General features: G+C 41.7%; 1 protein-coding gene across 3 annotated transcripts in view; it reads right to left on the reverse strand.

The window, feature by feature from the left end:
- The window catches only part of rfx2 (regulatory factor X, 2 (influences HLA class II expression)), a 30,726-nt gene extending 3,840 nt beyond the window's left edge, over positions 1-26,886 (reverse strand). The window contains exons 1-17 of one of the 3 annotated variants that reach the window (XM_073476276.1): positions 26,765-26,846; positions 14,945-15,053; positions 14,184-14,273; positions 12,711-12,793; positions 11,708-11,978; positions 10,396-10,470; positions 9,252-9,433; positions 8,932-9,051; positions 6,456-6,577; positions 5,703-5,821; positions 3,072-3,184; positions 2,735-2,886; positions 1,259-1,356; positions 891-1,040; positions 533-741; positions 252-405; positions 118-160 (exon numbers count right to left, since the gene is read on the reverse strand). In XM_073476276.1, coding sequence (XP_073332377.1) covers positions 118-160; positions 252-405; positions 533-741; positions 891-1,040; positions 1,259-1,356; positions 2,735-2,886; positions 3,072-3,184; positions 5,703-5,821; positions 6,456-6,577; positions 8,932-9,051; positions 9,252-9,433; positions 10,396-10,470; positions 11,708-11,978; positions 12,711-12,793; positions 14,184-14,273; positions 14,945-15,052 — 2,089 coding nt within the window. In that variant the 5' untranslated portion in view covers position 15,053; positions 26,765-26,846. Of the gene's footprint in view, positions 1-117; positions 161-251; positions 406-532; positions 742-890; positions 1,041-1,258; positions 1,357-2,734; positions 2,887-3,071; positions 3,185-5,702; positions 5,822-6,455; positions 6,578-8,931; positions 9,052-9,251; positions 9,434-10,395; positions 10,471-11,707; positions 11,979-12,710; positions 12,794-14,183; positions 14,274-14,944; positions 15,054-26,764 lie in introns of all 3 variants that reach the window. The other 2 variants (XM_073476278.1, XM_073476279.1) reach the window with 2 other exon arrangements.
- Between the last annotated feature and the right edge of the window lie 709 nt (positions 26,887-27,595).

The raw sequence follows: 27,595 nt of genomic DNA on the forward strand, positions 1-27,595 counted from the left end.
AACTAACAGTGTTGGCTTTTGTCTTTTACATGTTTTAGTTTTCTGAAAAAAATCAGAGCCAGTTAGCTTGAATGTAGCCAGACATATATCAAAGTTAGCACTAAATAATATGCATACCTTTTTCCATAAGTGATGGCATCATAGAGCTCAGGTCACTGAACTGAGATTCAAGATAAGAGAACATTAGTCAACAAAACATTATTTGAACATGATTTGAGCAACTGGAGCAGTTTGAATATCTTCGTTCGTACCTCTCCCATGACGGCGATGGGAGTTTCTCCGGTAGCCTGAGCCACGCGGTGTTCGACCAGGTAGAACATGTACTCATCATACAGCAGGCGAATCAGGTGGAAAGAGCCAAAACTGGCTGCACTACGCAGGGTCAGGTCTCTGATCACCATGGAGCTACAGGAAGAAAAAAGAGAAAACAGATGTCAGACAGCTAAACCAACACAAGCGCTTAATTAAGAAAATAAACCAGACTGATGGAGTGATTTTATCAGTACACAGCCTCACTGTTCTCCCCTCGTACCTATAAAAGGACCATTTGAGCAGGAACTGGCGTGCAGCTTTGGGGAAGCTGGGGCTGCCCTGGTGAGGCTTCAGGACCTGAGAGACCACGTTGTCCAGCCAGGTAGCCCACTGGTCCAGAGAGCTCTGCTGCTGTAGGGTGACCTTAAAGTCCTGCTCCAGGCGCTGAACCACGCTCTCGTCACACTGACACACCCAGGATGCCTGCTCCTGTTAGACACAACGAACACATCCAAACACATTCAGCAAGAAACCACAATGCACTGCAAGAGGTGGAAAACAAAGAGAGAGTCGACATAAACAAGTCTTGTGCAACGTGAAGTTTGTCTTCCTAACATGAAGCTTTCAGACAGGTTTACCTGGACATTAGCAAAGTCCACCCGGTTTAGGTCAGAAAGCATCTGGTTGATCTGGGAGGTGTTCTGGAGGACAGCGCGGGCTGCCTGGGCCAGGTGGTTCAGACTGGTGTAACGTCTCAGTGTCTGGGCAAAGGCACTGACCACCGCCACCTACAACACAGAGACCGAACATCCATGATAGATTCTAAAAATCACTCTTTCCTTTGAATGTTTTATTATAATGACTAAATTATTTCAGACTTGGATAGAATAGAAATGTGATGAATGTGTCGATTTAATGATCTGCACACTAGAGACACATTTTAATATCATAATTTCCATGTTTTCTAACAGTTGTTGAAAAGGGCGATCAGAAGTTTTGTTGTTACCTTGGTGCGGATAATCTCTTGAGGAAAGTTGGTCATGGCGTTAGTCAGCCAGCCCTCCAGACTCTTGGCAAAGTTACGGATGGCCTGAGTGAGAGTGCCTGAGGAAACAGAGCAGCCTGGATTACAAACTGACCTCACTACATTTAACTGTGCAGAAAGCATCGTGACCACTTGAGTCTTCTGTGTTTCAGTCGGCTGTGTTTGCTTTGTAGACAGTCGACTGAAACACAGAAGACTGAAGTGGGCCTGAAACAGAATAAAAAGGCACAATCCTTGAATGTAATATTGAATGTGGTGTCAGTGTATTACTAAGGCCGTATTTGCATGGGGACTAATATTACCTGGGAACCTCCAGTAATCTGTAATCTATAGGATAGTCTGATCTGAATCCTGTGTGAATCTGCCGTGTCTTTAATTTGTAAAGTAAAAATTCCACTGCATATAACCTACCATATTTCTCTAAACACACAGGTCATGTCATAATATTTTGAGTTGTATTTTTTCTCAAACATCAACAAGTAAGAAAAATGTTATTGCGGCTAATAATATGTTTAACAGCAGTCATCGTCTGTGCTTTGAGATCGGCTGTACTGACGTTTAATAAAGTGATAAAAGAGACAGTTGGGAGCAATGAAATGTGCTGCCAATGTGTATTTCTGCTTGTAACACATACAGAGTGTGCAAATCAAACAAAATCTAAACTATATTAATCATGTGGCTGCTGAAGAACAGATGCTCTGCTTCTGACATGTTGATGTTACAGGGAGCCCTGACATCATATCCATGAGATTATGTCAGCTTTTCAAGCTTTATGTTGCTTTCCCCGTGCTAATGCGTCACATAAAACATAACCGTGGGGTGGTAGTTTCTAAAACACATGAGGTTCCCTGGTCAAACTAGTCCAGTGTGAATAGGGCTTAATGCTGTATTGCTGTCACCATCGCTGTGCATCAGTAGTGTCATATTGTATACTTCTTCATACAACCCTGATTCCAAAACAGTTGTGACACTGTAAAACATCAATAAAACATAATGTGTTAATCTTCTGATTCTTTCTGACATATATTTAATTGAAAACAGTGCAAAGACAATATATTTAATGTTTTACCTTTGGCAAATAAATGCTTATTCAGAACTTGACGCCAGCAACACGTTTCAAACAAGTTAGGACGGGGGCAACAAAAAACTGGGAAAGTTGTGCAATGGTGAGTTGTGATAGTATCATGATGAAGTCATTCACAAGCAAAGATGGGGCGAGGTTTACCACTTTGTGAAACACATGATTATATAAATGATATTACTACATGGGCTCGAGAACACTTTATAAAACTGTTGTCAGTAAACACAGCTTGTTTGCTAATGATTGCATTCAGTTTCTATTTGTTTTACACAGCGTCAAAACTTTTTTTTTTTTAGAATCAGATTTGTAGTATCGCATTAAAATCATGATGAATAAAAAATATCAGTAGTACTGACTGGGAACAGGACGCAGCACATCAGGGATGAGGATCTCCACCAGAGCCTGGTAGAGGATGTGGTCACAGCTCCTCATCCATAGTCTGACCGGTTCATATTTACACAGCGCCACCAGCTTCTCTCTGGGGATCATACCCTCCAGGTCATCATCACTAAACACAGACAGGGGAGGGGAAAAAATACGTAGACCCAAAAAAGATAAAAGGTTCTGTTTTTTGAAAAACTGTTAAAATAGAATATTTAATTTATCTCAGAGACTTAATGTTAATGTAACGGTAAGTAGTAGCTTTTCTTTTCAACACTGGAGCCTCGGCTCTTCCCGTTAAGGTGATCTGACCTGTTGGGGATGGTGGTGCTTCCGTCACTAGATGGCGGTGTTGAATACCAAAAGGTCTGCCAGAGTTTCTCAATGTAGTGGAACTGGAGGTTCATCACCACATCCAAAGTAGCCTGCAGGAGAGCAGCAAGGGAGGGAGGGAGGGAGGGGGATAGAATGAGAGGGAGGGAAGAGAGGAGGGAAAAGAGAGGGAGGAAGGGGGGACAAAACGTACAGAGCTGAACCATGGCAACCAGACACACAACAAAGTTTCTACAGGCAGGCAGGCAGCCTCTCGCTCAGTCCGGGCCCTCCTGGTTAGACAATGAGCCAGCTTAAACACAGCTCCCTGCACATTAATCATCAGGAGGATTCTAAAGGCCAAGTTTAGGCTTCTTCTGAATTATTTTCTTACTTGATTTCACTCATTTTTTTTGTTTTTTATCTCGGTTGCCTCTATAAAGCACTTAGTCTCATAGATTTATGCGTACATTTTAGTGACGAGACGCTGACCTGAACTAACTCATGTGACTTCCTTTTTCCTGTTCCTATGAATGAGGCTCTTAGAAAGCAGAGACGAGTGAACACAGCGAGAGAGCAAAAGGAAGCAGTAGCAAACCGGTGATTTAAAATGATAAACTGCAGAAAAACCTGCTTCCTAAAAAAGAGCATGAACAGATCAACCTTAAACCACTGAATGTAAAACATAAAACCCAGCGCTGACGAAGTTGTTTAGGAAACATGAGCCTGACTCCTCATGAGGCAGAGGTCCAACTCTTTTGTTTTTCAGTATATCTCCACACTCGTCACAGCGACTACACGGAGTACAAGCGCTACGACCCACACGCCGTGCCCGCAGATTCTCCTCTTTCTCTATCTGGCAGGACGTGCACTTGCCGCTGGATCTTGTTACACAGCGGCATACACTTCAATCACATGATATGTTTTTGCTTCCTCTCCAGCCGTTGCCATGACAACCTTGTTTACGGTTGCCCCGGGCAACAGGTCAAACACAGAACTCCAAAACAAAAAGGAGAATTCCCCATCCCCGCTAAACAAGAGCGTTTTGCCTCTGCACAGGAAAAACAGCATGCCTTTGAGAAAAAAAAAAAAAGAAAAAAGTGTGGAGGAGAAATAACACATGTTCACGTGCACGGTCACAGACAGACGAACGGCCTGAGGCAGATTTTAACCCCTCACATCTGTGTGCGCACATACACGACAAACACTGTGGTTAACAGTGAGATTTATTACCCTCAAAGTTTTATTAAACACCTAATCATTTGTGTTAAACATTAATTTAATGGCACAGCTGATACCTAATTATTTGGCTGCTGTCACCATGACATTAATAAATATATTCCTGACAGTGCATACAAATCTAGAGTAATTTAACAGCATGAAAGTAAAGTAGGAAATTTAAAAAAAAAAATTAAAAGTTTTATGCTTTGGCCAACTTTTTACCTTCATTTGTGCTGTAACTTAAAATGATGACAATAAAACTCTTGGCTAATGCGTTAACAGGTCACTGTTGGCTCACAAAAGAGGAGGAAAAAAGTAAAATGCATAAACATTAAACACACAGAGGCAATGAGAGCTGTGAGAGTGACAGAAATGCGCTGGCAGACAAAGACAGGAGCCCATGTGCCTGTCCACAGACAAGGCAACACAAAGGCCCAAGGGGAGGCCACCACAAAGACACCAAGATGTCCACCCAGCGCGCTGAAAGGTTAATTGGCATGTCTTGAAAGCTGCACTGAGATGAAAAGACGGCTGGAACAAAGGGAGCGTGGTGAGACTGGACAAGGGGAGGGCAGGGATAATATGATAAAGCCAGTGCTTCGCTGCTTTAATCACAGCCTCTCTCCTGTCTGTAAAGCCCCCAAATTTTAATGTTCAAGATTATTTCTGCTCCTCATCGCCAAAACGTTTCATCCTGGTGGGGGCTATTCTTCTTCCTGCTTAAATTCATGGTCCCGCCATGAGCCTATGAAAATCAGCTCTGCACTCCTTTGAAATGTCATAATACAACATTTCTTCATAGCTCTCTCACAGTTCTTCGTAGTCAAAGCTGGACACTTGTTGACTGCAGTAATTTGACTTCTATCAATCTATTGTTGGTTTTGGTCTTTTAATGAGATTTGTTGATAATAGGAAAAATATCAGCATGACCCGCTGATATTTTTCCTATTATCAACAAATCTCATAAAACATAGTTAAGTGTATCAATAAAATGGCTCAATAAAACATAGTTAAGTGTATCCAATGACAGAATACGTACATCCCATTGTAATCTACAATGTTTTATTGTTACAGTATCCTTATTTTCATTCTGTCTGGGACTGATGTTACAACTTAATCTCTAACTCTTTAGTCTGATATTAGGGTGTGTTATGCTAGTGGCAGCTAATGTAACCTTTAGAGGCTAGTCTTGTAGTCTTCAGTCCCATCTGACTCAATGGACGCCACTTGGGGTGATGTATCAGCCCTGACACAGCTCCCTCTGGAGCATTCCCCTTTAAAGTTGTTCTGTTTACAGTAAAGTCATATTCAAACCGATGCTTAAAATTTAAATATTTGTTAAATCTTTCCTCAGGTAGTGGAGGGTCTTATAAAAAAAAACAGAGTGGTGCTGTGATGTGACATACACACCTCACAGTGGTCTCTGTAGAGCGTCTGCAGCTTCTTGATATCATTCATGTTGATGCGCTCAGGCAGAGGCTGGCTGCCCAAGTCAGGAGAGGGAAATGGAGGCAAGGTGTGAGCCGTATCTGGAAGAATGTAGACTGGTGTCAATCATTTCACTCACAGACACACAAACACACACACACGCTGGAGACAGAAACTATGAATACTGTGACAACTGTATGGGTAGTGAATGTTAATTCAGAAACACATATGCTATCCTCCTTTATTCCCCATGATACCTCGGGTGAATTATGCGTGCGACTTTATGTCACTTAACCGGAACCAGAGTTTCCCATGAAGATCTAGGTAACATCTTCATCAAGTGAATACTATTAACACTACAATTATTGCTTATCCCACTTAGGTGACGCTTCTAAAGCCCTGAAAGATATTGATTTTGTTCCACCGAGCAACAGAAATATTATCCAGAATTGTTTCCCCAATAACCTCCCAGGAAACTTGTGAATAATTGTCTCAAGAAACAAGATGGCTGACATCAAATACAATACAAATATGACAGTTATTACATGTGTTTATAATGTGTGTTTAAGTAAAGCCAACATGTGGTGGTCAAATATGATTCCACTGTGATTTAATCAGGGGGGGAAATCCTGTACCGTAACAGCAGAAAGAAATAGAAGTGATGAGGGTTTAAACCACTCGGCTGATTTAAGTGTGAAACAGTTGTTGTGGCAGCCAACCAGCTCTTGCCCTCACCGATGTACTGCTGGTGGTGTTGGCTCTGAGCAGCCACGGACTGCTCCGGGGTGCTGTTACAGTGCTGAGAGCTCCCACACAGGCTGTCAGACATACCGTCCACCTTCTGAAGAGGCTTGAACCTGTACAGACAGTAGAGGACAGGACATGTATGTCAGCTGGGTTTGAAATGGGTTTGTAAACCACATAGATAACTCCAAGGTAAAAACACCATCAACCAGAGTGTGGTTCATTCGTGAAATACCAGGGGTGTGTTTAAAAGGAAAACAACATTTGTAAACAGTTTGCAACATTATTCCTATTGGTGCATAATGTTTTCTTTTGAGCTATGTTTGCCTCAGTTTGTTGGGTGTGTCTGGGGTGAATACACAATGGAGCTGTGACCTACAGTGGACCTAAATAGACTGCTAAAAAAGATTAAGGGAACACTATCGTCACAGTATAACACCAAGGCAGTTAAACTTCAGGGATATCAATCTGTCAATTCAGGAAGCACAAGTGATTGTGAATCAATTTCACCTGCTTTGGTGCAAATGAAAGTGACAACAGGTGCAATGGACAGGCAAAACCAAGACCACCACCAAGTCTGTATAAGGGAATCAATCCAGCAACAGGACTGGTATCTGCTCCTTTGTGTGAGGATGAACCTGAGGGGCACTGCCAGAGCCCTACAAAATGACATCTGGCAGGCTACTGGTGTGCATGTTTCTGACCAAACTGTCAGAAAAAGACTCAATGAGGGTGGCATGAGGGCCCAACGTCCTCTAGTGGGACCTCTGCTCACAGCTCAGCACCATGCAACTTGATTGTTATTCACGAGAGAACACCAGGATTGGCAGGTCCGCGATTGGCACCCCATTCTCTTCGCAGATGACAGCAGGTTCACACTGAGCACATGTGACAGGCGTGAAAGAGTCTGGAGACGCTGTGGTGAACGTTATGCTGCCTGTAACATCATCCAGCATGACCAGTTTGGCGTAGGATCAGTGATGGTCCAGGGAGGCATATCCTTGGAGGGTCGCACAGACCTCCATGTCATCGCCAACGGTACCCTGACTGCTGTTAAGTACCGGGATGAAATCTTAGAGTGATTGTCAGACCTTACGCTGGTGCAGTGGGCCCTGGGTTCCTCCTGGTGCAGGACAATGTGCAGCCTCATGTGGCCTATGTGGAGTATGTAGGCAGTTCCTGGATGACGAAGGCATTGATGACATTGACTGGCCCTCTTGTTCCCCTGACCTAAATCCAATTGAGCAACTATGGGCATCCGACGACAGCAAGTACGGTCACAGACTGTCCAGGAGCTCACTAATGCCCTGATCCAGGTCTGGGAGGAGATCCCCCAGGACACCATCCGCAGAGTCATCAGGAGCATGCCCAGACGTTGTAGGGAGTGCATACAGGCAGGTGGGGGCCATGTACACTACTGTGTCACATTATGAGTTGCCGTGATAACATTCAAGTCAATTTTTTACTTTGATTTTCAGTGTGATTTTGAATCCAGCCCTCAGTGGGTTGATGATTTTGGTTTCCATTGACCGTTGTTAGGTCATTTTGTTCACATAAAATTATACAATGTACATCAGTAAAAATGTTCAACTTGAATAATTTGTTCATCAAGATCTGATGTGTGTTTAGTGTTCCCTTAATTTTTTTTTGAGCAGTGTAGTATAAGTGTTGTGCATTTTGCATTACCATTACAAAGTGACTTAAAACCAGGCTGGAAAGAAGTGTCATGATAACCTCTCTGAAAATCTGCTTTTCACCTGTGACAGGTGTGGTCAGACGTGTGTTTTGTTGTAACTGTAGCCACGCCATACAATGATGTCTCACTGTACTGAAACACCCTGGAGAACACTTTGACATCAGTGCAGCAAGGTGAGACGTTCAACCACCAAAGTCAGCGACCACAAGACTCACAGGGGTGTTAAGTTACACTTTACAACTTCAATTCAATTGTTTGCTTGCAATGTTCTGTGAGAATTAATCAGAACAGAACATACAGAAAAGCACTTATTTACCACAAATGCAGCTTGCACCAACAATAGGCAACAAGTGTTTTTATAAAAAAAATAAAATAAACAAAAACATGAAAACAGCCCTGTTCTAGTGTTTGGTTAAATGTCTTGCATTATTAAGGGCAAGGAAAACCATAGGCAACCATGAAAGAATATGAAAGGGCCGGAGATAAAGAACTTTTAGTGGAGAGGGGGAGATGGAAGACGAAAGATAAAGCACAGCAAGCAGCAAAGTATGGGCGATGACAGTCAGGGATTTATCACCGGGTAAATACCATCAGTAGTAATAAGAATGATCTTCGTTCAAAAACACATAACACTAACTGTTGCCAGATGAAAAAATTACCAACAAGATGGCATTTGATGAATAGAAACTTGTGACAAATGTGACAGCAAGACAAATGTAAAGGAGAGGGGAGGAGACAGGTCAAACTGGCAGACAGGGAGAGAGTGCTGACCTCTGTTTCTGGTGGACAGGCTGCTGCCTCATGGCCATGTACTGGGTGTCTTCCTGCAGCCGGTTGAGCGGTGAGTCTGGCTTCACCCGGATGCCATAGTAATGATACTTAGAGTTGCCTCTGGTAGATTCAGTGAGAGAAAAGCCAGAAACCAGTGAGGAGGGTAAGACTTGCCATCAGTGTAATCACTATCATTATCCTCTTCCATCAGCAAGTCTCTAATGCCTATAAGCATCATCATACTCGTCACATCTATAATGGTTACATGATTACTGTTATCAGCATCATCTGCATCGGCAACAATCTCTTCCTGTTTGTACCTGGTGCCGAGGCGGCGGGTCCTCAGGCCCATGAACACGGAGCGGATGAGCTTGCCGAAGGAGGCTGCATTGACCGGATCCAATTTCTGTTCCTGACAGTGCCGCAAGTAATGGTTATACAGGGAGCAGCGGGGCAGGCTCACTCCCTCCGCTGTCTCATAGTTGTCCAGCAGCCACTGCAGCTGAAAACACACAGAGAAGATGACAGTCACACAATAAGCGAGCCCCAATGGATAAACTCTGCTCTGTGATAGTCACCTGGCCAGAAATGAAGTGCAGCGTCTCATTATCACATCAAAAGGTGGATGACACACACCACACACATCACATCACATGACTACCTATTTTTGGAGGTTAAACACCAAAGAGACCATTGCACTCCTGCCGCGTCTACATTTAGGCTTATATTTTGGACTGAAGCAGTAAGAGACTACAGCATGAAGAATGGCTGATTGAGTGAACACTCAAACATCTGAAGTGCTATTTATTCTTTTGACACATCTCCAAGACAGTCAATATTGAGGAGGAGACGTCATAGCTTTGTCTGTAACAGCGCAATCATAAAGAATTTGCATAAAAAGCTCAAATGACCAATTTGCAAATCAGATTTAAAGCAGATACTTGAATACTATTCATACAAATGATGTGGAGATTGTGAGAAGACAGCTGAGGTTAAGAGTTGGAAAGTTTCAACCGAAAATTTAGAAAAATCTGGGTAGAAATACTACATGAATCTCATTTAAATATCATTATAACTGAGTGACAGCCTCACAACAAGAGGAAAAGTTAATTGCAATACAATTTTGTGGAACTGAGTGCATGTCTTGGTGTATTTAGAGGTGAAATGAACAGAAATCTTGAAAAATCAATCAATTTAAGTTCATGCAGAGTATTAAGAAATATATACAAAATGCATTTAAAAGCAAAAAGTGACAGCAAACGCAAGTTCAGATCAAGTAGGGAAACTGATTGAGACAACTATGCGTGTCAGTGGGACAGTGCAGAAGGTAAGTAAAGCTAGCAGTAGGCAGTGTGCTCAACCTTGAAGAACACACTGCCTAAAGGTTCAGCTTTTATTTTATTTTTTGTTTGCTTTTTTCATTTTCTCTCATGTACTTTTCAAAAAAGTTCCTGGTTGACTTACATGGCTGTTGAGCAGGCTGCTTTTGTGACTTGCAATTCCTTCAGACTTTTGGAGGTTTTCAATCGCCATTTCAAGCTAAAGAAGGACGAAGCATGCAAAAAAAAAAAGTGGACACAGAAGAGGGAGGAGGCAGAAGAGTGAGAGAGATAGAAAACAAAAAGGGGACAGAAATAAGCAGGGGTATATGAAAAAAACACACAGAAAAAAAAACAGATAAAGGAAATAAGACTGTTAGCGAGCAGCCAGATCTCTGCATTACCATTAAAATCAGTCAGTGTTGCAGCCAAATCCATTATTGGCTGACAAAAGCATGCAAATCAAGGGACTCATAGGGTTAAGCTGCTCAGTGAAGGTTTGCGGTCAGACACTCTAATGTATGCAAATAGGAACCACAAACAGGGGCACAGGTCACGTCAAGTTTGGGGACACTAGGTCAACAATGCAAACCCCCACCCTGCTCCACCCTCATGATCTATGAATTTGACTAGAAGTCAGATGAGTGAGTTGTAACTGTGACATAAGCAAGAGTGCCATGGTATAAAACACACTGGCATATTATTCTGTCTTTGGACAACAGAAACATAATGGAGTCCAACTGGCGTGCAAAGTGAATGACAAAACCAGGGACATTCTGTTGTGATGTAGAAGAAAATCAAGTCAAAAAGAAAAGATATGTGGTACTGCAGCCAAACTGGAGACACAGAAGAAAAGGAAAAAGAGGCAGGCAGCGTTCCAAGCCTTAAGAAGGCTCCCGAGGGCTCATGGCCAAATGGTAATGAGCCCCAGGGGTTGCTTTGTTTCACAGGCCGCTCAAGTGCCTGTGAAAACCTCTGAAACAAGGCAGCGCTGAATTATTTAAGCCAGTGTCCCGATTCTACAGGCTCTCTGCCCTGTACTGCTCTGCTCTCTGTGTGTTACGGCAGAGCCGGGAGGCCCCAACTCAGGTTGCTGTAAACCCTGTGTGTCCCTGCCTGCCTTTCAGGCTTGTCCAGGAGCTTGGCCAGTCTGGACAGAGGCTCAGGTGGCAGTGATGACAGTTAGCGGCAGCATGCGCCTCACAGCACCATATGTTAATGGAGATCCCTGCTCAGTAAGCCTCGTTGTACTAAGAGTTAGTTACATTCTTAAGAGAATAAAAACTATAATTTGGAATAGCAGGTGAGAAAAGACAAAACATCCCCAGGTGTATTAGCTCAGTAATCAGTCGTAAGTGGGCGTAAACCTCTGAATTACAGTTTGTTTGTTTTGCTGACTCCTTTATCCCTTTCTGTTGGAAAAGCACCACAGAAACATCGGTATGGGTGTTGCTCACCATAGCTGAGGAGGAGCGAGATGAGTGTGATATGTGGTTGCGGCTTCCCTCCATACATCCTCCATGGATCAGGTAGGTGCTGCCGCTGGAAATGATGTGGCTGCTGCCTACGTCCATAGCGATGCCCACCATGCCATGAGGGGGCACCCCGCCACTGGCAGAGGAGACCACCGTGGTAACGTGAGCTCCACCGGCCTGTGAGTCAAAGTAGGTTCCCCCACCGCTCTGCCCATACAGCTGAGCCTCGGGGTTGTAGGAGTAGGCTGTTCGGCTGGGGACAAATCATTGAAATTAGCATGCAGTGATGTCATTCAATGATGATAAAGAACATTTATAATTTTGTGATTTTCACTTCTTTGTGCAAAGCAACAAGACATAATCTTGTTTACACAAACAACAATATATCTGATGTAATCAAAATATTTGGTAATGCTGGAGGGAAACCAAACTTCAAATTGTGGGAAAGAACATCCGTTTGGCTTCAATTACTTGTGTTGAAAAGAGACATTTTAAAAGCAGTTGGATATTAAATTGATGAGAAAAGTGGTCTGGAAAGTCTTATTTGTCATTGGGCTTTTCATCCAGCACCTATTCATACTTAATTCAAGATGACTCTGCATTTGGAGTGGAGCCAAATATCATGCACGGTGCTGTATCAATTTCATTTGAAAAGCAAAAATGTTTTACAGCATTTTAGTTAGTGGCAATTTTTTACTTTAATACAAATTCTGAACAAAAATAATGTGTTTAAATCCCACAAATATGGGCAATATTAACGCATGTTTTACCACATTTACATATGTAAACCAAATCACACATGTATTAAATGGGGCAGTTGACACCAAAAATTCAAAAATAATTATTTTCGTCTTACTTCAGAGCTATCTATCAATCTAGATTGTTTTGGTGCGAGCTGCCACGTTTCGGAGATTTCAGCAATAGAGAAAAAAAACATGTACCATATTCCTTTGTTATAATTGTGGGGCAAGGTAACATTGCTTACATAGTTCCATTGGGGTAAACAGTCTCTCCACTCTCTCCTACATATTGGACCTGGGATGGGTAGACATGTTGCACCTGCTGCACCTACAGAGAGGCCACAGGAAACAGGAAATCAAAGCAGGAAAAGGAAAATATCTATTCATGCTTCTGTATTTGTATAAATTTAAGTCAAACTGCAACTGCAATTGTAATGGAAACTGACTCTTTTTAGTATATAAGTACTGCACAAAATAAAAATATTTCCTTGTGGGTGCAGGCATGTGCACACTTATTACAGTGTGTGCATGAAGTGCAGTGGAAAAAGTCTGTACACCCCCTAGTTTTTTAATAATTACTTGTTACATTGCATTAAAAAGCCTATTGTTTCCAGATTTACCAAGGTTCTATTATATATAAAGTGTTAAAAAAAGGAGTTTATTTCAAATGGGGATCAGGAGTAAAAGTGATTAGGAACAATGCTGGATGATTAAAATGTATATTTTCCCTGTAATTTAAAAACAAAGTTGGTTAAATCATAATTGAAGTTATTTAAGCTTGAGCGGATAAAAAATATACATGTCGTTTAATAAAGACAAACATCACGACTGGTAATGAATTCTGTACTGAAGCATAAAACTGGTGAAAAGCAGGTTGTAAAACTGTCCATCTGCTATTGGCTGAACTCGCGGCATGTGACCTGGAAATATAAAAAACTGGTACCTAAGACAAGCTACTAACAGGTTCAGTTCAGCTCCTGATTTTCATCATTAGACACTTGACATCACACAGATTTTGTGTTGGGATTTGGTTCAAGCCCCCAGAATCACAATTTCCCCTGGGGACCCAGAGAAGACTTTTTGCCACAGATATCATCACAAAAGAAGGAGCTGTAAACCTAAGAAAATCCTGGTCATCAGATTTAATAATATGTATTAACAGTTTTATTCAGATGTCATTTTCATGTTTTCCATGAAACATGGCTACCTATGTTGCAGTGGGCCAGGCTCAGCCAGAGAAAGACACTTTCGCACACCTATTAGGAGCACAGGAAGCAGGAGGAACATTTTGAAGCATGCCCTGGAAAAGCAGCTTTCAGTGGAATGAATGGGCTGCCATGTTTGAGATCTTCACTAAGTGTTTTAACACAAACACAGTTTGGTTACTGCTTAACTTGTTTACTGTCTCATGTGTCAGTTGAAGGCCAAACCTACGACGCCCCAGTCCCAGTTATTATTTAACTTGAAAGTGAATTTTGACATGAAAAGTAGATCAAATATTTGTAAGTGATGCAAATAAGCCCTGGTGTGATTATTTAGCCAAAACTAGATTATATTTATTTGAGTTTATAGAAATAAATTCAATCATCTTGTTACTTTATGGAAAAATCGGTCTCTGACTCAGTCACAAAAGTCAAAATAATTTAATTTTAATAAAAATTGTTTAACGTCAAGGGGTGTACAAGTATTTTCACAGCACTATGTACAGTACTGTGTACCTGCTGAGGGACCTGTTGAACCCTGGGTACTGAAAGCTGTTGTACTTGTCCTCCCTTCTGAGCTGAGCCTGTGGCTTGAACCAGCACCCTCTGTGTGGATACAAGACATAACTCAATTACATAGGTATGCACGTACAACCACATCCATACATGCATACATCATTGTTAACATATGACAGCCGACACAACATGAGCACATATATCAACAAATGCCCCCCTGAAAACTGAAGATAGTGCAGATAGATTTGTGAGTATAGCACGGCACTTCATTTACTCCTCTTATTACAGAGTGTATTATTGTAACACAAGTTCAGACTGTGTTCTATAGATCTACAGCACTGTTATTTTTCTAAAGCTTCAATGGTTGTGGTTAAATGGATGTGCTGGTCCAATAAAGCAGGGAGAAGTTATTGCAGAAGCTAGTCAATACAAGAGGCATCTGTTGGCAGAGTGAATAGGTGGCAGCTTCAGTTGCTGACAATTCACAAACTGGAACCACCATTAAAAACATTTTTATTTATTACAGCTGCTGCATGGAACAGTGAACTGTGAATGCTTCCAGGAGAGGTTCGGTTTTCAAAATGTTCTACTTTTTCTGGCACCATGCATAAGCACTAATATAGCGAGTAGCTGGTCTGATTTTGAAAATAACTAGTATTTTACACATTTGGAGTGAAATAGGATGGAACAGTTATGTCGTCACAGACTTTCCCCATTTGTCCGGTCATTACAGTGGCAGCAGGATAGAGGTGGTACGCTACCTGCTGGGAGGCTGGGACAGGCTGTACCACAGGAGCCTGAGCTGATGAGGATGTCCGCAGTGCTGCCACGCTGGGCGTAGTGTCCGACCCTCCCTCTGAGCTCTGCATGCTGGGTTGCAGGGGAGACATTAAGAATTAGAGAAAAGACATGAGTCGGGTAACAGGTAACACTGAAGCTTAAGAGAAAATAATAAAAGCACACACACACGTCTGTGATCATGTCAGGTCTGTGAGCCTGGTTTAATTCGGGCAAATGCTCTGCATGCTGGGTTGCAGGGGAGACATTAAGAATTAGAGAAAAGACATGAGTCGGGTAACAGGTAACACTGAAGCTTAAGAGAAAATAATAAAAGCATTTAAAGTCTATGCACATGGACAGCTATACAAAATAAATGCTCTTCCACCCAACCCCTTCTCTCTTGGAGCCACTAGGGCATTCTTTGAGCCCCTGGGGGTTTCTGGCTTTGCCAAGTCAAGCTGAGTCAGTGCAGCTCTCAGAGCCCCAGAGACTGCCCACCTTTGGCCTTAATCAATGGCAAAATAAGTAGCCCAAGAGCCCAAAACACTCTTGATCCTGCTGACAGACCAGGCCCAGGTAGAAAAGTTGCAGCACAGGAGTTCAAGTTACCAGCAGGACTGAACCGCTTCCTGAGGACCAAACCCACTGCCGCGACTCAGCTCTCCACTGGGTGACAATGTGCACAGCATAGCAAAGGGGAGCTAAAAATGGAGTGACACAAAGGCTCTCTTTTTCAAAAAAGGACAGAAAGGGAAAGAGCGGGAGTAAGGCAAGGACAAGAGAAGAATGGAACTGCAAGGGGGAGTAAGCTCATAAAAAACAACTTCCCCACTCTGTCAAAAAAAGAAAAAAATGAAGGGGAAAAAGATGAAGATGGCAGTGGGGCACCAGCCCCTGCCAGGGTCCTGATGATATCCAGCATTTGTTTCGAACGAGAGCCGCTCTCTGAGGGCTCCAATAATCCAGCTGATATGAGGAAATTCCTCAATGCTTTGTAAACGTTTGTCGGTTGCCATGGTGAGGAATCCATGACGACCACCCCCAACTCAACCCCCTTCCTCCCCTCCCTGCCCCCCACCCCACCCCCTTTATAAAGCTCTTGCACAGGAACTTTCGAGTGCGAAAGCAAAGAGAAGAGGGGGAGGAGGATTAGAATAAGGGAGAGGGAGATACGGCATAGTGGGGGGGTGGGTTGAATTGATGAGCAGGCTTTGGTTTAAAGCAGACATCCAGGAGCAGCATGAAAAGTCAGCAGGTAGTCGAGAGAACAGTGTTTGCCAGTCAGTAGTATTACAGCGAAGGGCCGCAAGACACAGCCTGGACTTGACATGCTGTGATTAGTTATAACACATGACCAGTACTACAATGTAATTTTAATTTACTGGAAGAGATCTGACAAACACCACTTAGGCTGCAGTAGTCTGGAAGCTGAGCTATTAAATGCAAGCAACAGGTGCAGCTACTCTTGTCTTTTGGCTCTCACAAGACCCAGCCTAAACTTTCTGATGGGGCTGCACCATGAAAGCTACTTGTGACTTTAATTAAAGCCTCGGCTTCATTAAGAATCAACCAGACCTTCCCTCCTGGACCGGTTGCATCAAACACAGTGATCTAAAAATAACACTTATTTCCCTTATTGATGAATCTGCTGATTATTTATTAATGGTTTAGTCTATAAAATGTCAAGAGTGTGGAAAAAAGTCTTCATAGTTTCTTCTGCTTATTTTGTCCAACCAACAGTCCAAAACCCAAAGACTCTTCATTTACTGTCATAACTGACAAAAAAGCAGCAAATCCTAACATTTAAGAAGCTGGAAAAAGCAGATATTTGAGACTTTTGCTTAGAAATGATTGAAACTATTTACTGATCATCAAAATAGTTGGTGATTAATTGTCTGTCAGTCTCTAAAAATCATCATACTGCCTCATACCATAACAAATTGAAACCAGACAGAAGTGGCAATAACAAAAACAAATCTAACATGTGACTTAGTGAGGAGAAGAAAAAAAATGGGCAGAATGAGTCAGAGTCAAGGAAACCCCGCTGGTGATAGAGAGGAAGAGGAAATAAATTTAACCAGACCATAGTTCCAACAAAAATGTTGTGCAAACACCAAAATAGGAGTCACATCCTCATTTGTGGAAATTTTTTCAGAGTTAAAGACTTGATAATACAGGATAACACTAATTTATCCAACCACCTAAAATGCTGCCACTAATCAGAACATGATGGAGCCTTCACAGACACCACCACAAAATCCCTACCACCCATAATCATGAAGTTTGCAGTAAAGCAGACTACAGAGGAAAGATGTCTTATTAGAAAATGGTTTCCCTATATGTCCTGACACTAAATTGTAGAAAATAGTCATTATTTCACCCTTATTCGTATGGGACTTGCTACAGATACACCTCTTTAATTTTTTTAAGTGACCAACAGCATGCAAATTTACAACACACAGAAAACAGTTTTAAAACTTTTTGAAACTCAACTGTAAGATTTAGACATCAACAGTGACTTGGGAGGATATCAAGTGGTTTGGGGGCACTATTTGACACCTTAACAAAAGTAGAGTGTACCTTTAAGATACAACAACAACAGATTTGGGTGTGCCACCACTGGCATTATCCACGTGTCAAGATTTTGCCACAGGCAAAGACACTGCTCTGCCTACATGACTAACAGACTGTGTGGAGGAGGGCTATGTCGAAATTCCTGATGTGTGTCAATCTTCAGACACACAATATCCAGTCTACCCTGAGCAGCCCTCTGAGTCCCTCCTCAACTTATGTGTTAGCACACAGCACAATTAGCACTTACATGTAAACAATATGTCTTCCCACCTCCTTATTTTTCTCATGAAAGTACTAAAAGACTATTATCAGAATGATGCTAACAAGGAGTGAATATTTTAAAAGTCACTGCAATGCTCAAGCGTCTTTCTAAAGCAAGGAATTTGTCTATGGAGTGTCAGTTATTATAAATAAACTTGCAACAATCCCATCATTTATCATCACACTTGTCATTTTCACAAGAGGAAGTGACACAAGCCTGTGGGCTTCTTTATGTCATTAAGGAGTGGGTGGCATGACAAGATGGTGGGGATGAGGAAACTGCACTGACCTGTATGTTTTCATCCATTAAAACTCAATTAAAGCTGTGGCTTTAATAGGGATGGGGAAGTGTGTCAAATCATTGGTTGGAGGAGAGACTGCAGGCAGAGAGGAGTCTTTCTGCTTAGTGTTCAGAGAAGGTTAAAAGCCACACAAAATCCCCACTAGCAGCTCTGAAAGGCACAAAGGTAGAACACAGCAGGAGACGTAGCACTGCTTCAAAACTGCTACTCTGGATGGGCTGCTGTGAAGCCCAAACCTTTCTGCCAACCCAGAGACAACTTACACACACACACACACACACACACACACACACACACACACACACACACACACACACACACACACACGTGTTCATGTCAGCCTGGTTTAATTCGGGCAAATCCCAGATGAGCAGTTAACAACATTACAATCACAGCCCCTCCTTCCAAGACTTACCTGAGTTTTAAGCTACACGGAAACAAGAAGAGACATATTTTAAGAACCCTGAAGCCTCAAAAACTGTCATTAACACCTTAGTTAACAGTGCAGACAAGATTTAAACCTCTGTCACTGACAGATCTCACTTAAACAGACCTCAATCAGAGAAAAACACATACAGATGTTCAATTAAAAGCAGGAGCCGACAGTCTTGGCTCATGTTTGCACTGGCCCACATTGTTTGCAGAGCAACAACCGTTGCTACTGGCAACACCGTCCACTCCCGTTTCCAGGAGCCTGTTGCTATGCAACCAACAGAATACTTCCCAAACCAAACAATGCCATCCCCCCACCTGATCCCTCTATCGCACGCTAAGTAGAAACTTACAACAATAAATACTATGTAAGCTATTAATTTCAGACACCAGGGGACATTGAGGCAAAGTTAGTCCTGCGTTGCAGTTATTCTAAAAATGTACAGACTTTATGCTGGTTTAGACTTGATTGAAGAGGACAGGATGAAGTGATCTGTTTTTGTAACTACTTTGTGCTCAGAAAGAAGGAGGAATGTTTAAGTCATCAAGGAGACAACAGTCTATTCTTCAAGGTTACTTTACAGTCATGCCACCCAAAAACAACACTTTCAAAACCAAGTCGAGTCTATCCAAAGTTCTTTAGGCAAAAGAGATAGTAAAGCGGCTTATAGCAGAGCAGTACTTTTTCATACAGAAGCAACCACTTGTTGCTTTTAAATGGAGCACATTTGAGGGGCACTATGCAGATTTATCCCTGTCACATTTTTAATGAATTAGGAGAAAAGGTCTCTGGTGAGACTTTAACGTGTTCCGTGATTTGAGATTTATAATTTTACTTAAAAACAATTTCAACAAAAAACATCGGGGGTGTTAAACAAACACAAGACTTGCTTTTCTTTGATTTCATTTAAAAAAAACATAAGATCACAGAGGCACACGCGCTCACACAAAGAGCGAATTAAGATATGATAAGAGATTTCCACAACAGAGGCTGTTCTTCAAGCCTGTCTCATTAATTCATGGCTAATCCAATCAAAGCAGCTCTTGGGGTCTGCAGATGGCAGAGGGGGAGAGAGAGAGAGAGAGCAGAAATAGGAGGCACCGACCACTGTCTCTGATCCAAGCATCCCCCCTCCCCTCTCCAGCTCACCTCCCCACCTCTGGTCATCAGCACACCCTGTCCACTCCGTCACCATGTGCGCTGCAGGCCTGACAGCCACAGAGAGAAAGATCAAACCGTTGCCATGGAGATTGTGTGTTCGCCCATGCTCTACACTAGCAACTTCCTCCCCCAACGCCCCACCTCTTCTAACCCATTCCAGATTTCCATCCCCCCCCACCACTTCCCCAACCTCCGGCCTTCATCCTCAACATCTAACATCTCGAGATGAAGAATAAGATTTGAAGTGAACATTTTGAGAAGTTTAAATGGAAAACACATCAAAGACAAGCAGTGAGATGGTCACAACAGAGAATGTAATCAGACTATACTCATTCGTGTGGGCGTCTCTCTGCTCTATGAATATCAATCTAATGTGTTCCGAGGGTGCCATACTGTTGACACAGAGGAGGGAACTTCACTCAAGTCAGCTGGCTGAAGATGGTGGAGCCTAAAGATGTTAAAATGCTAACAGGTACAGTTAGGATTCTTGTTTATCTGTTTAATTCACCATCTCCGAAATCATTATAAATGTTTGGCACACACTGAAAAACACTTTTACAATAATGCAATAACTTTTTTGATCCTTCAGCTCACATCAAGGCCTATACATTCATCACACAGCATGTGAAGATTAGCTAAACTTCAATCTAAAACATAGTCACAGCTAGATCCAGAGCACAAGAATGGGCCCCCTCTGAAAGCCATTACATCACTGTGAATGCATTTACAAAACCAGAGGACCAAGAGAGCACACAGCACACAATGACGAACACAGTTTTTTTTTTTATTAATAAAAAATACGGCTGCACAGTTGATCAAAATATTATCAAAATCGCAATATGGTCAAGACGCAGAAGCAGCAATTTTTTGATGATGGTAAAATGTGTGGAAAAAACAGTATCATACTGCAGAGATGCCCTAGCCAACAAATCTTGCTCTCCAGATGTAAGAACTGTTCTTTGTGTGGCACAGACCCCAACAAATGTCCCATCATCATGAGTTTAATAGTCTGTTTAGGTGTAAATGAATTTTTTAGTTCCCACTAATTGAGGATTATATCACAATCTAAATATCTGTCCAAATTATCGCAACAGGATTAAAATGTTAAATGGTCTTGCATTTCTATAGCGCTTTTTCCAGTCTACCGACCGCTCGAAACGCTTTACAACACTTGTCACATTCACCCATTCACACATATTTATACACTGATGGCAGAGGCTGCCATGCAAGGTGCCAACTGCTCATCAGGAGCAATTTGGGGTTCAGTATCTTGCTCAAGGATACTTCGAACCAGCCACCTTCCAATTACTGGATGACTAACTCTACATCCTGAGCTACAGCCGCCCCCCAATTTTAGCCCGAATATTAAATATTAGTAGATTTTAAAATCTGTTTCTTTTAAGTAAAAGCTGTACTTCCATGTATCGGGGGAAAAAAATGCACTTGATTAGCTGACATGCCTTTTTTTTGTCCTGTATAAAAAAAAAACTAATCACACTTGGTCCTTAGGCCACGGCCTACATTTCCAACTAATTTTATGAAACCTGTTAGCAAGTTAATGAGATTTTCTACGAACTATCAGACAAACAAAAGAATACAGCCTCCTTGCCTCAGGTAATGCTGCTGTCTCTTTGAAAACATTCACAAAGTGAGTACATTAATTCAAAACCAATCAACAAGACTGACAACTTGGAGTGATTTACAATCGCTTTAGTCAAGCCCAGACTTGTATCCCATTCTGTGGGAATATAGCTACAGTCACCCCAGATGCAAAATGCTCACACACTAACATTCTTTATATCTGCTTGAACAGGTGTGTTTCCAACCTGTGGACTCAGAGGTTTTATTTCCCAGGGAACCACATTCTGCAGAGATGACCTCAGATGCTGGCAGCGTGCTGTCTCGATCTTGACCGATGAACTTGAGCTAAGCGTTTTGTTGCATCGGAGGAGTCTGCCTTCTTGGCGAGCTTTAACTCTATACAGATATGACACTGAGAATAACCATACTGTATGAGCAGCCTGCTTTCACAGGCACAACTTAACACAAACAATGAGTCACCAGTTAATGCTTGAAATTTGAGACAGATCCAAGTGTCTGTTGTTCTTGCAGTGGATACTTGCCATCATCTCAGATTTAAGTATTTAATACCTCTTTGACAGAAAAAGCCCTGTACAAGACATAGTACAGGGACAGGATAGTAAACATGGTCTCAATCAACATCTGACAGCTCATACCTGAACGCTAGTCACAGGGAGAGCTGCCAGTCACACAAGAATCAAGTCTGTAATTGCCCTTTTTGTTATGATACTGCTGCATTAAAAAGGTGTTTTTAAATTATAGCCAGAATAAAAAGCTAGCTCTGAACACATAGGGTGCAGCATATCACTAGAGTAACCTACAACTGCTGCTCTTTGCTAGCTATCCTTGGCTGTAGCTAGCTACCATTAGCTAATTAGCTAATTGGCTCAGTTAGCTGTCTAGACAGCAGCCCTAGAGTTTGCCTCAACACAGTACACAGACGTCTTTAACTACAGTTACCACATTTACATGTCATTAAACGTGTTTAATACAATGTATTTATAAATCCTAGTGATTTAAAATGGCGCATTGTCAGTACAGAAATACATAGGCATAACTCATACTTAAGCATCATTTAAGTCAAACTATCCATCCATCCTCTTCCATTAGGTCACTGAACAGGATCTGTATTTTAAATCATCTTCACTGAAGCCAGATCTAGTGATAAGCTTTAGATATTAAAAATTATGAGTTACATAATATCAGCAGCATTCACACACACTAATCCTATTCAGTGTCATCTTCAGATCATTAAACATCAAATTACTTAAGGATCTGAAATGTGTTCCTGCATGGCAATTTGCATCAAGATGGCAATCATACAACATGCAGTAAAAGGTGATGACAGGATACAGTTCACATCCTGTCTACTGGTCTACAAATTGGTGCACTTCATGTTCCAGTTTTTCGAAACCTCAACTAATCGTAATTTATTTGCCTTCCATTTAGTTTTCAGTCAGGCAACACAAAAACATTAATTCTTACGTGGAAAGTTAATTAGCATACAACGCTGCTATTAAAACTACCCCATGTATTGAACATTGCAACATTAAAATTAGCTTTTCTCTGAAGCTAATGAGCAGGAAGAGACAGTTCTTAAAGATCAAGAACAAGATATGAAGCCTGCACTAAATAAGGATCCACCATTGAGCTGAAACAGGATTGTTTCCACCTGTTACAATGGCATCCTCTGCTATTGTTCTCCACCAAATCTCCTAATTAAAGAGCTTCTGAAAAGCTATGCTGAAGACCCAACAAATTTAATTCAAAATACTGTCTGGGTCTACTCCATTGCAAATCTGGTCAAATCTCACTCCATTACAGACCTAGATTTGGTCCTGGTAATTACTCTGTAGCAGGTTTACACTGACAGGAACACTTTTTAAGCCAAATAAACATCTCTTAACAAACTAGCCTAAAGCTCTGCAAAAGAAAGGAAAAGTAAGGAGAGGATGGGGGGGGCTGCTACTATCCCATCCTGAAAGGGGGGGTGTAGGGGGGTTGGTCATTGTAATGCAAATGTCAGTGCCTTGTCCGCTGTTTGTGGCAGGAAATTTAATTAGCAGTTGTGCAGCTACGATACAAACAGGTGGAATGTTAAGAATGCTCCTGATGACACACACAGACAGAAGAGACAGACTGAAAAACATTTCGTTTCGCAACGAGTTTCAACTTGTTGCCACAGCGCGAGGGCTAATCAGTGGCAACATTTTTTTGGTATATGACAAGATTTGTTTCTTTGTATCCTAGCAGCATAAGCCTACAATGATTTCCAAAATCTCTGTTGCTGGAAGATGTGATGTGAGAATCACGAGGACACTTAGACTGTTTTCCTTTCAACAGATTCTTATAAAACACTAACAGCACATCACTTTAAATGAAAAGCCCTTCACAAGTAAATTAATTATGAATATTATGAAACTGAAACATTTCATGTGTACAAATGGCACTATTATTTTCTACTTAACAAGCCCCACAAGGCATTCTCCTCTCAGTGCTTCTGCTTTGCTCTGTGATTTTCTGACATGCCTTTGACTGGAGTTATGGGATAACCCATTAAAACTGTGTTAATAACAAACAATGAAATGTGCAGTTCGGTTGGCTCAGCGGGAGGTAAATGCAACTCTATGAATATGATCAACTGTAAACAGCCGTGCCAAAACGAATGGCAGTATCTGGGTCCATGTCTATATCTGTAACAAGCTATTGGATTGAGAACTTCTCCCCAAGGCAACAGTAGGCCTCATCAAGATAAGCTAAATACAGCGTGAGCAAACACACAAACAAGCACACTCATGTATGTGCACACACACTCACACAGGACATGTGACCAAAAGCTGTGTCAGGTCACCCGCTGCCCAAGAGACCACTGCAGCTGTCCTATTGATAGCTGAACTGTACTACACACATGGGTCCATTAAACACTCAAAATGGCACACAGGCAACGGTGCACGGGGCGACGCACATTCATACTGGAAACTCAAGAGATGGCTTAAAAGAAGGCTAAAAGAGGGGAGGTTTTACCTAAAGAAGGAGCAGAATTTTCTGTAAATCACAGGCCAGAGTGGCACTCTCTGCTGAAGTGCGCCAAAGCTCGACCGTGATCACAGGTTGGGCCAAAAAAGCCAAACCTGATTAGGGAAATTCAGAAGGATATAGGATATAGATCAACAAAAGAAAAATAAAATAAAAAATAATTTACTCCCTCTTTCAAACTGACATCCTCATTAATAATTATCTGTACTTTGCAAGCCAGTGAAAAAACTCTCCAACCTCCACTTTGTTTTATTCTCCACTCCGAGCACCATTTCTTTGACTTGCCTTTGCAAGCCAAAGCTTTGCACTCTCACCACAAAGGAGGAGATGAAAATAACCTGATTAAAAACACTGACTTTTAAAAAGAATAACATTTCACCCCTTGGCCCACTCCATCCCCTTTCTTTCCATGACTTGGGTGTATTTGTATATCAAGTTGCCATGTAAACATAACAGTGTCACGCTCAAATTGGGGGGGTGGGGTTGGTGGGGGTTACACACAGAGTTTCAGCGCAGTCATCTCCTTATTTTCTTTGTAGCTGCGGCGAGTTGTCTTGCCAATCAAAGTTTAAGTTTCTTTGCCTGACACTTACTCCAAAACAAGCTTAGTCTTCTGTTAATCCACATTTAACTCCTCCCTTAAACTTCATGAAAGATTTCATTTTAACACACTATGCAGCCAAGATATTAATAATGAGCAATATAACCACACTCAAACCTGCTTTTTGTCCCCTTTTCACCTAAAAAGGAAATCCAGCCGAATCATTAATACATCTCCTTAAATTAATTATCCACCTCTCCTCTCTCTTAAAGATAAATACTTTATGTGAATACATATTTGAAAGTTTATAACTAGAAGCACAGAGAGGGCATTAATTGGAGACATTTTCATGCTGCAAAGATTCTCCCTGATGCTTCAATAGCAAACATTACAAATGACCGAGCACCTGACAGCTGTCTCTGAAAAGATAGTTCATTACAATTAATGTATCTCTAGGGACAGACAGAGACAGACTCCCACGAGGAGAAAAAAGGTATGGATATCTGCCACAACCACACTGTAAAACTATGATTTAAAATCATCGGGGTCTAGTTTTCCCTGGTTTCTCATTATTGCTACAGCACAGATTGATATGAGCCTTTGACTCTAAAGAGAGGTCAAACAGAAACCCTAATGAGACCTGCCACTTGGACAATGAAGCACTGCCACTGAGAATAACTTGGTTATTAGCATACAATTTGCTTTAGGTTCTATAGCATCAGTTAAACTGGAAAGATTAGGAGAGGGAGTTGCTTGCCATGAAATGAGTGAGAGGATATGGATTAATTCATCCTAATATATAATGTACGAGTGTATCTTACTTAATACCTAGTTTTGAAAGCACATAAAGACTGTACTTAAAATACTTAAATCTGTCACACAAGGCTGTAAAAACAAGGCAGAGCAGTATATAAGAACCATCATAGCACCACCTAGCTGCACATATCCAGTTATTCAAGCTATTTCTGAAATATTAAAAACATCAAAACTTTGTGAAGTTGTTTCATTTAGATAGCAAACGTTTTAAAGTGTGCTTAACAGAGATTATCTGATCTTGACAGTTTGCTATGCTCCTGAGATAGAGACCAGTGGAAGCATCAGGTTCAGAGACGTTTGAACGTTGAGTGTCGTAACATCGCCGGCAGAAGTTCATATATCCCTGCGCGACTCTGTCATATTATTTAACACGGTTTACGATTCAATTTGTAAGTGTACATCGAGCCAAGAGATGTGACAAACTGCGTGTTGAAATGAAAGTTATCCTCCTGCTGAGTTCACGCTCGCTTGCGGCGGACATTAGTTCCAGTTTGAGCACCAGGACCAACGTTGCTAACGCTGCTAGCTACATTTCCACCTGCTTGAACACGGTTGTTCTGAGAAACATACTCCGAGAATGAAGTTAGTCCGTGTTGTGTGACTAAAGACACTGAGGAGCCGTCAATAACACGACAAACGGCTGAACTCACAACTGAACTCGCGCTCATCGCTGCTGCTTGTCCAAGTTAGCATTAGCCGTAGCTTGACTGGTTGTCTGAACCATCCATCCTGCTGGGACTGAGCTGGAAGTGCGTTCACATCTCAACTACACAACGTAGCAACAAGTGTAAAGGTCTGCTGAATCGATTTTTGAGTTGGAGTAACGTTGAAGCTGTGTGTAACGTTTAAAAAAAAGTAGCAGAGGTGAAAGAGATCATTTCCCACTTTGGGAGGAAGAGGCAGCTGCTAGCATAAGGTGAATGTCGGTTAAATGGAGAGTGGAAAGCCGTTCTCAACTTGGGGCGGATGCCGTAAAGAAGGGAAAGTTATGTTGTGGAAAATACCCAAGACTGTTGCAGCAACACATTCGATCCCAGAGCATTTTTCACCAAATTAAGATGAACAGAGAATCTACATTCTATAAAAATATAGTCACCTTTGCCTTGAGAAAAGTTTCTCTTTCCCCTCTCTCCCACTCGCTCGGTCACTTCCAGATGCTGCTGCTGCTGTTGCTGAGTGTTGCGCCCGTTGGTAAGTAACTGTCTCCACGGCTACAGTCACTATGGCGCGAGGGGGTCTCGAGGCAACTGTTGCTACCCTCAAGTGCCTACGTCAGGGCCCTCACTATGAAGGGGAGGGGCCAAAGGGACAAGAGCCCCGCCCTATTAAATAAAGCTGTAAATTTGATTGGAACCACTAGGTGGTGGTCTAAGCCAGGGGACTGATGGAAGTGCCACACATTAGTCCTGTTTCTAATTACTGTATGCATCACGTGCCTGTAAATATCAAACTGACGAGTTATATTAAGATGTTTCTGTTGTGAAAAATACATGTTGTTTAAAGCTACAAAAAGGTGGCAGGGTCTGCCAATTGTAAACAAAGTAAAACAATATGAAATTGTGTTGTACTTTAATGTCAGTTTGTTTATTCAGGTTATTCAGTGATGAATACGAAAAAAGTTTGTTTGTTTAGGCTTAAAAAAGAAAATCAGTCATTGAAGATCTTTCACTTCTGATTAAAATTTCTTCCCTAAAACTATATAGTGCACCTTTAAACTTATTGTCATTTACTTACTTTCTTGTTGACAGCTATATATTACAACACTTTAGTTAGGCTCCAAGAAAAGGAAAAAGAAACCCTTAAATATTTGTAAAACTTTTATTTACTGGGTTTCCGAGTAATTTTACAATTACATCTTCTTCTTGTTATACGTGAATATATTAAGGTTCTAACGATATGTTTTTTTCAGGGCTGATGAAGATTATTA

The sequence above is a fragment of the Pagrus major genome, chromosome 11 (assembly GCF_040436345.1).
Source record: "Pagrus major chromosome 11, Pma_NU_1.0".
Taxonomy (NCBI): Eukaryota; Metazoa; Chordata; class Actinopteri; order Spariformes; family Sparidae; genus Pagrus; species Pagrus major.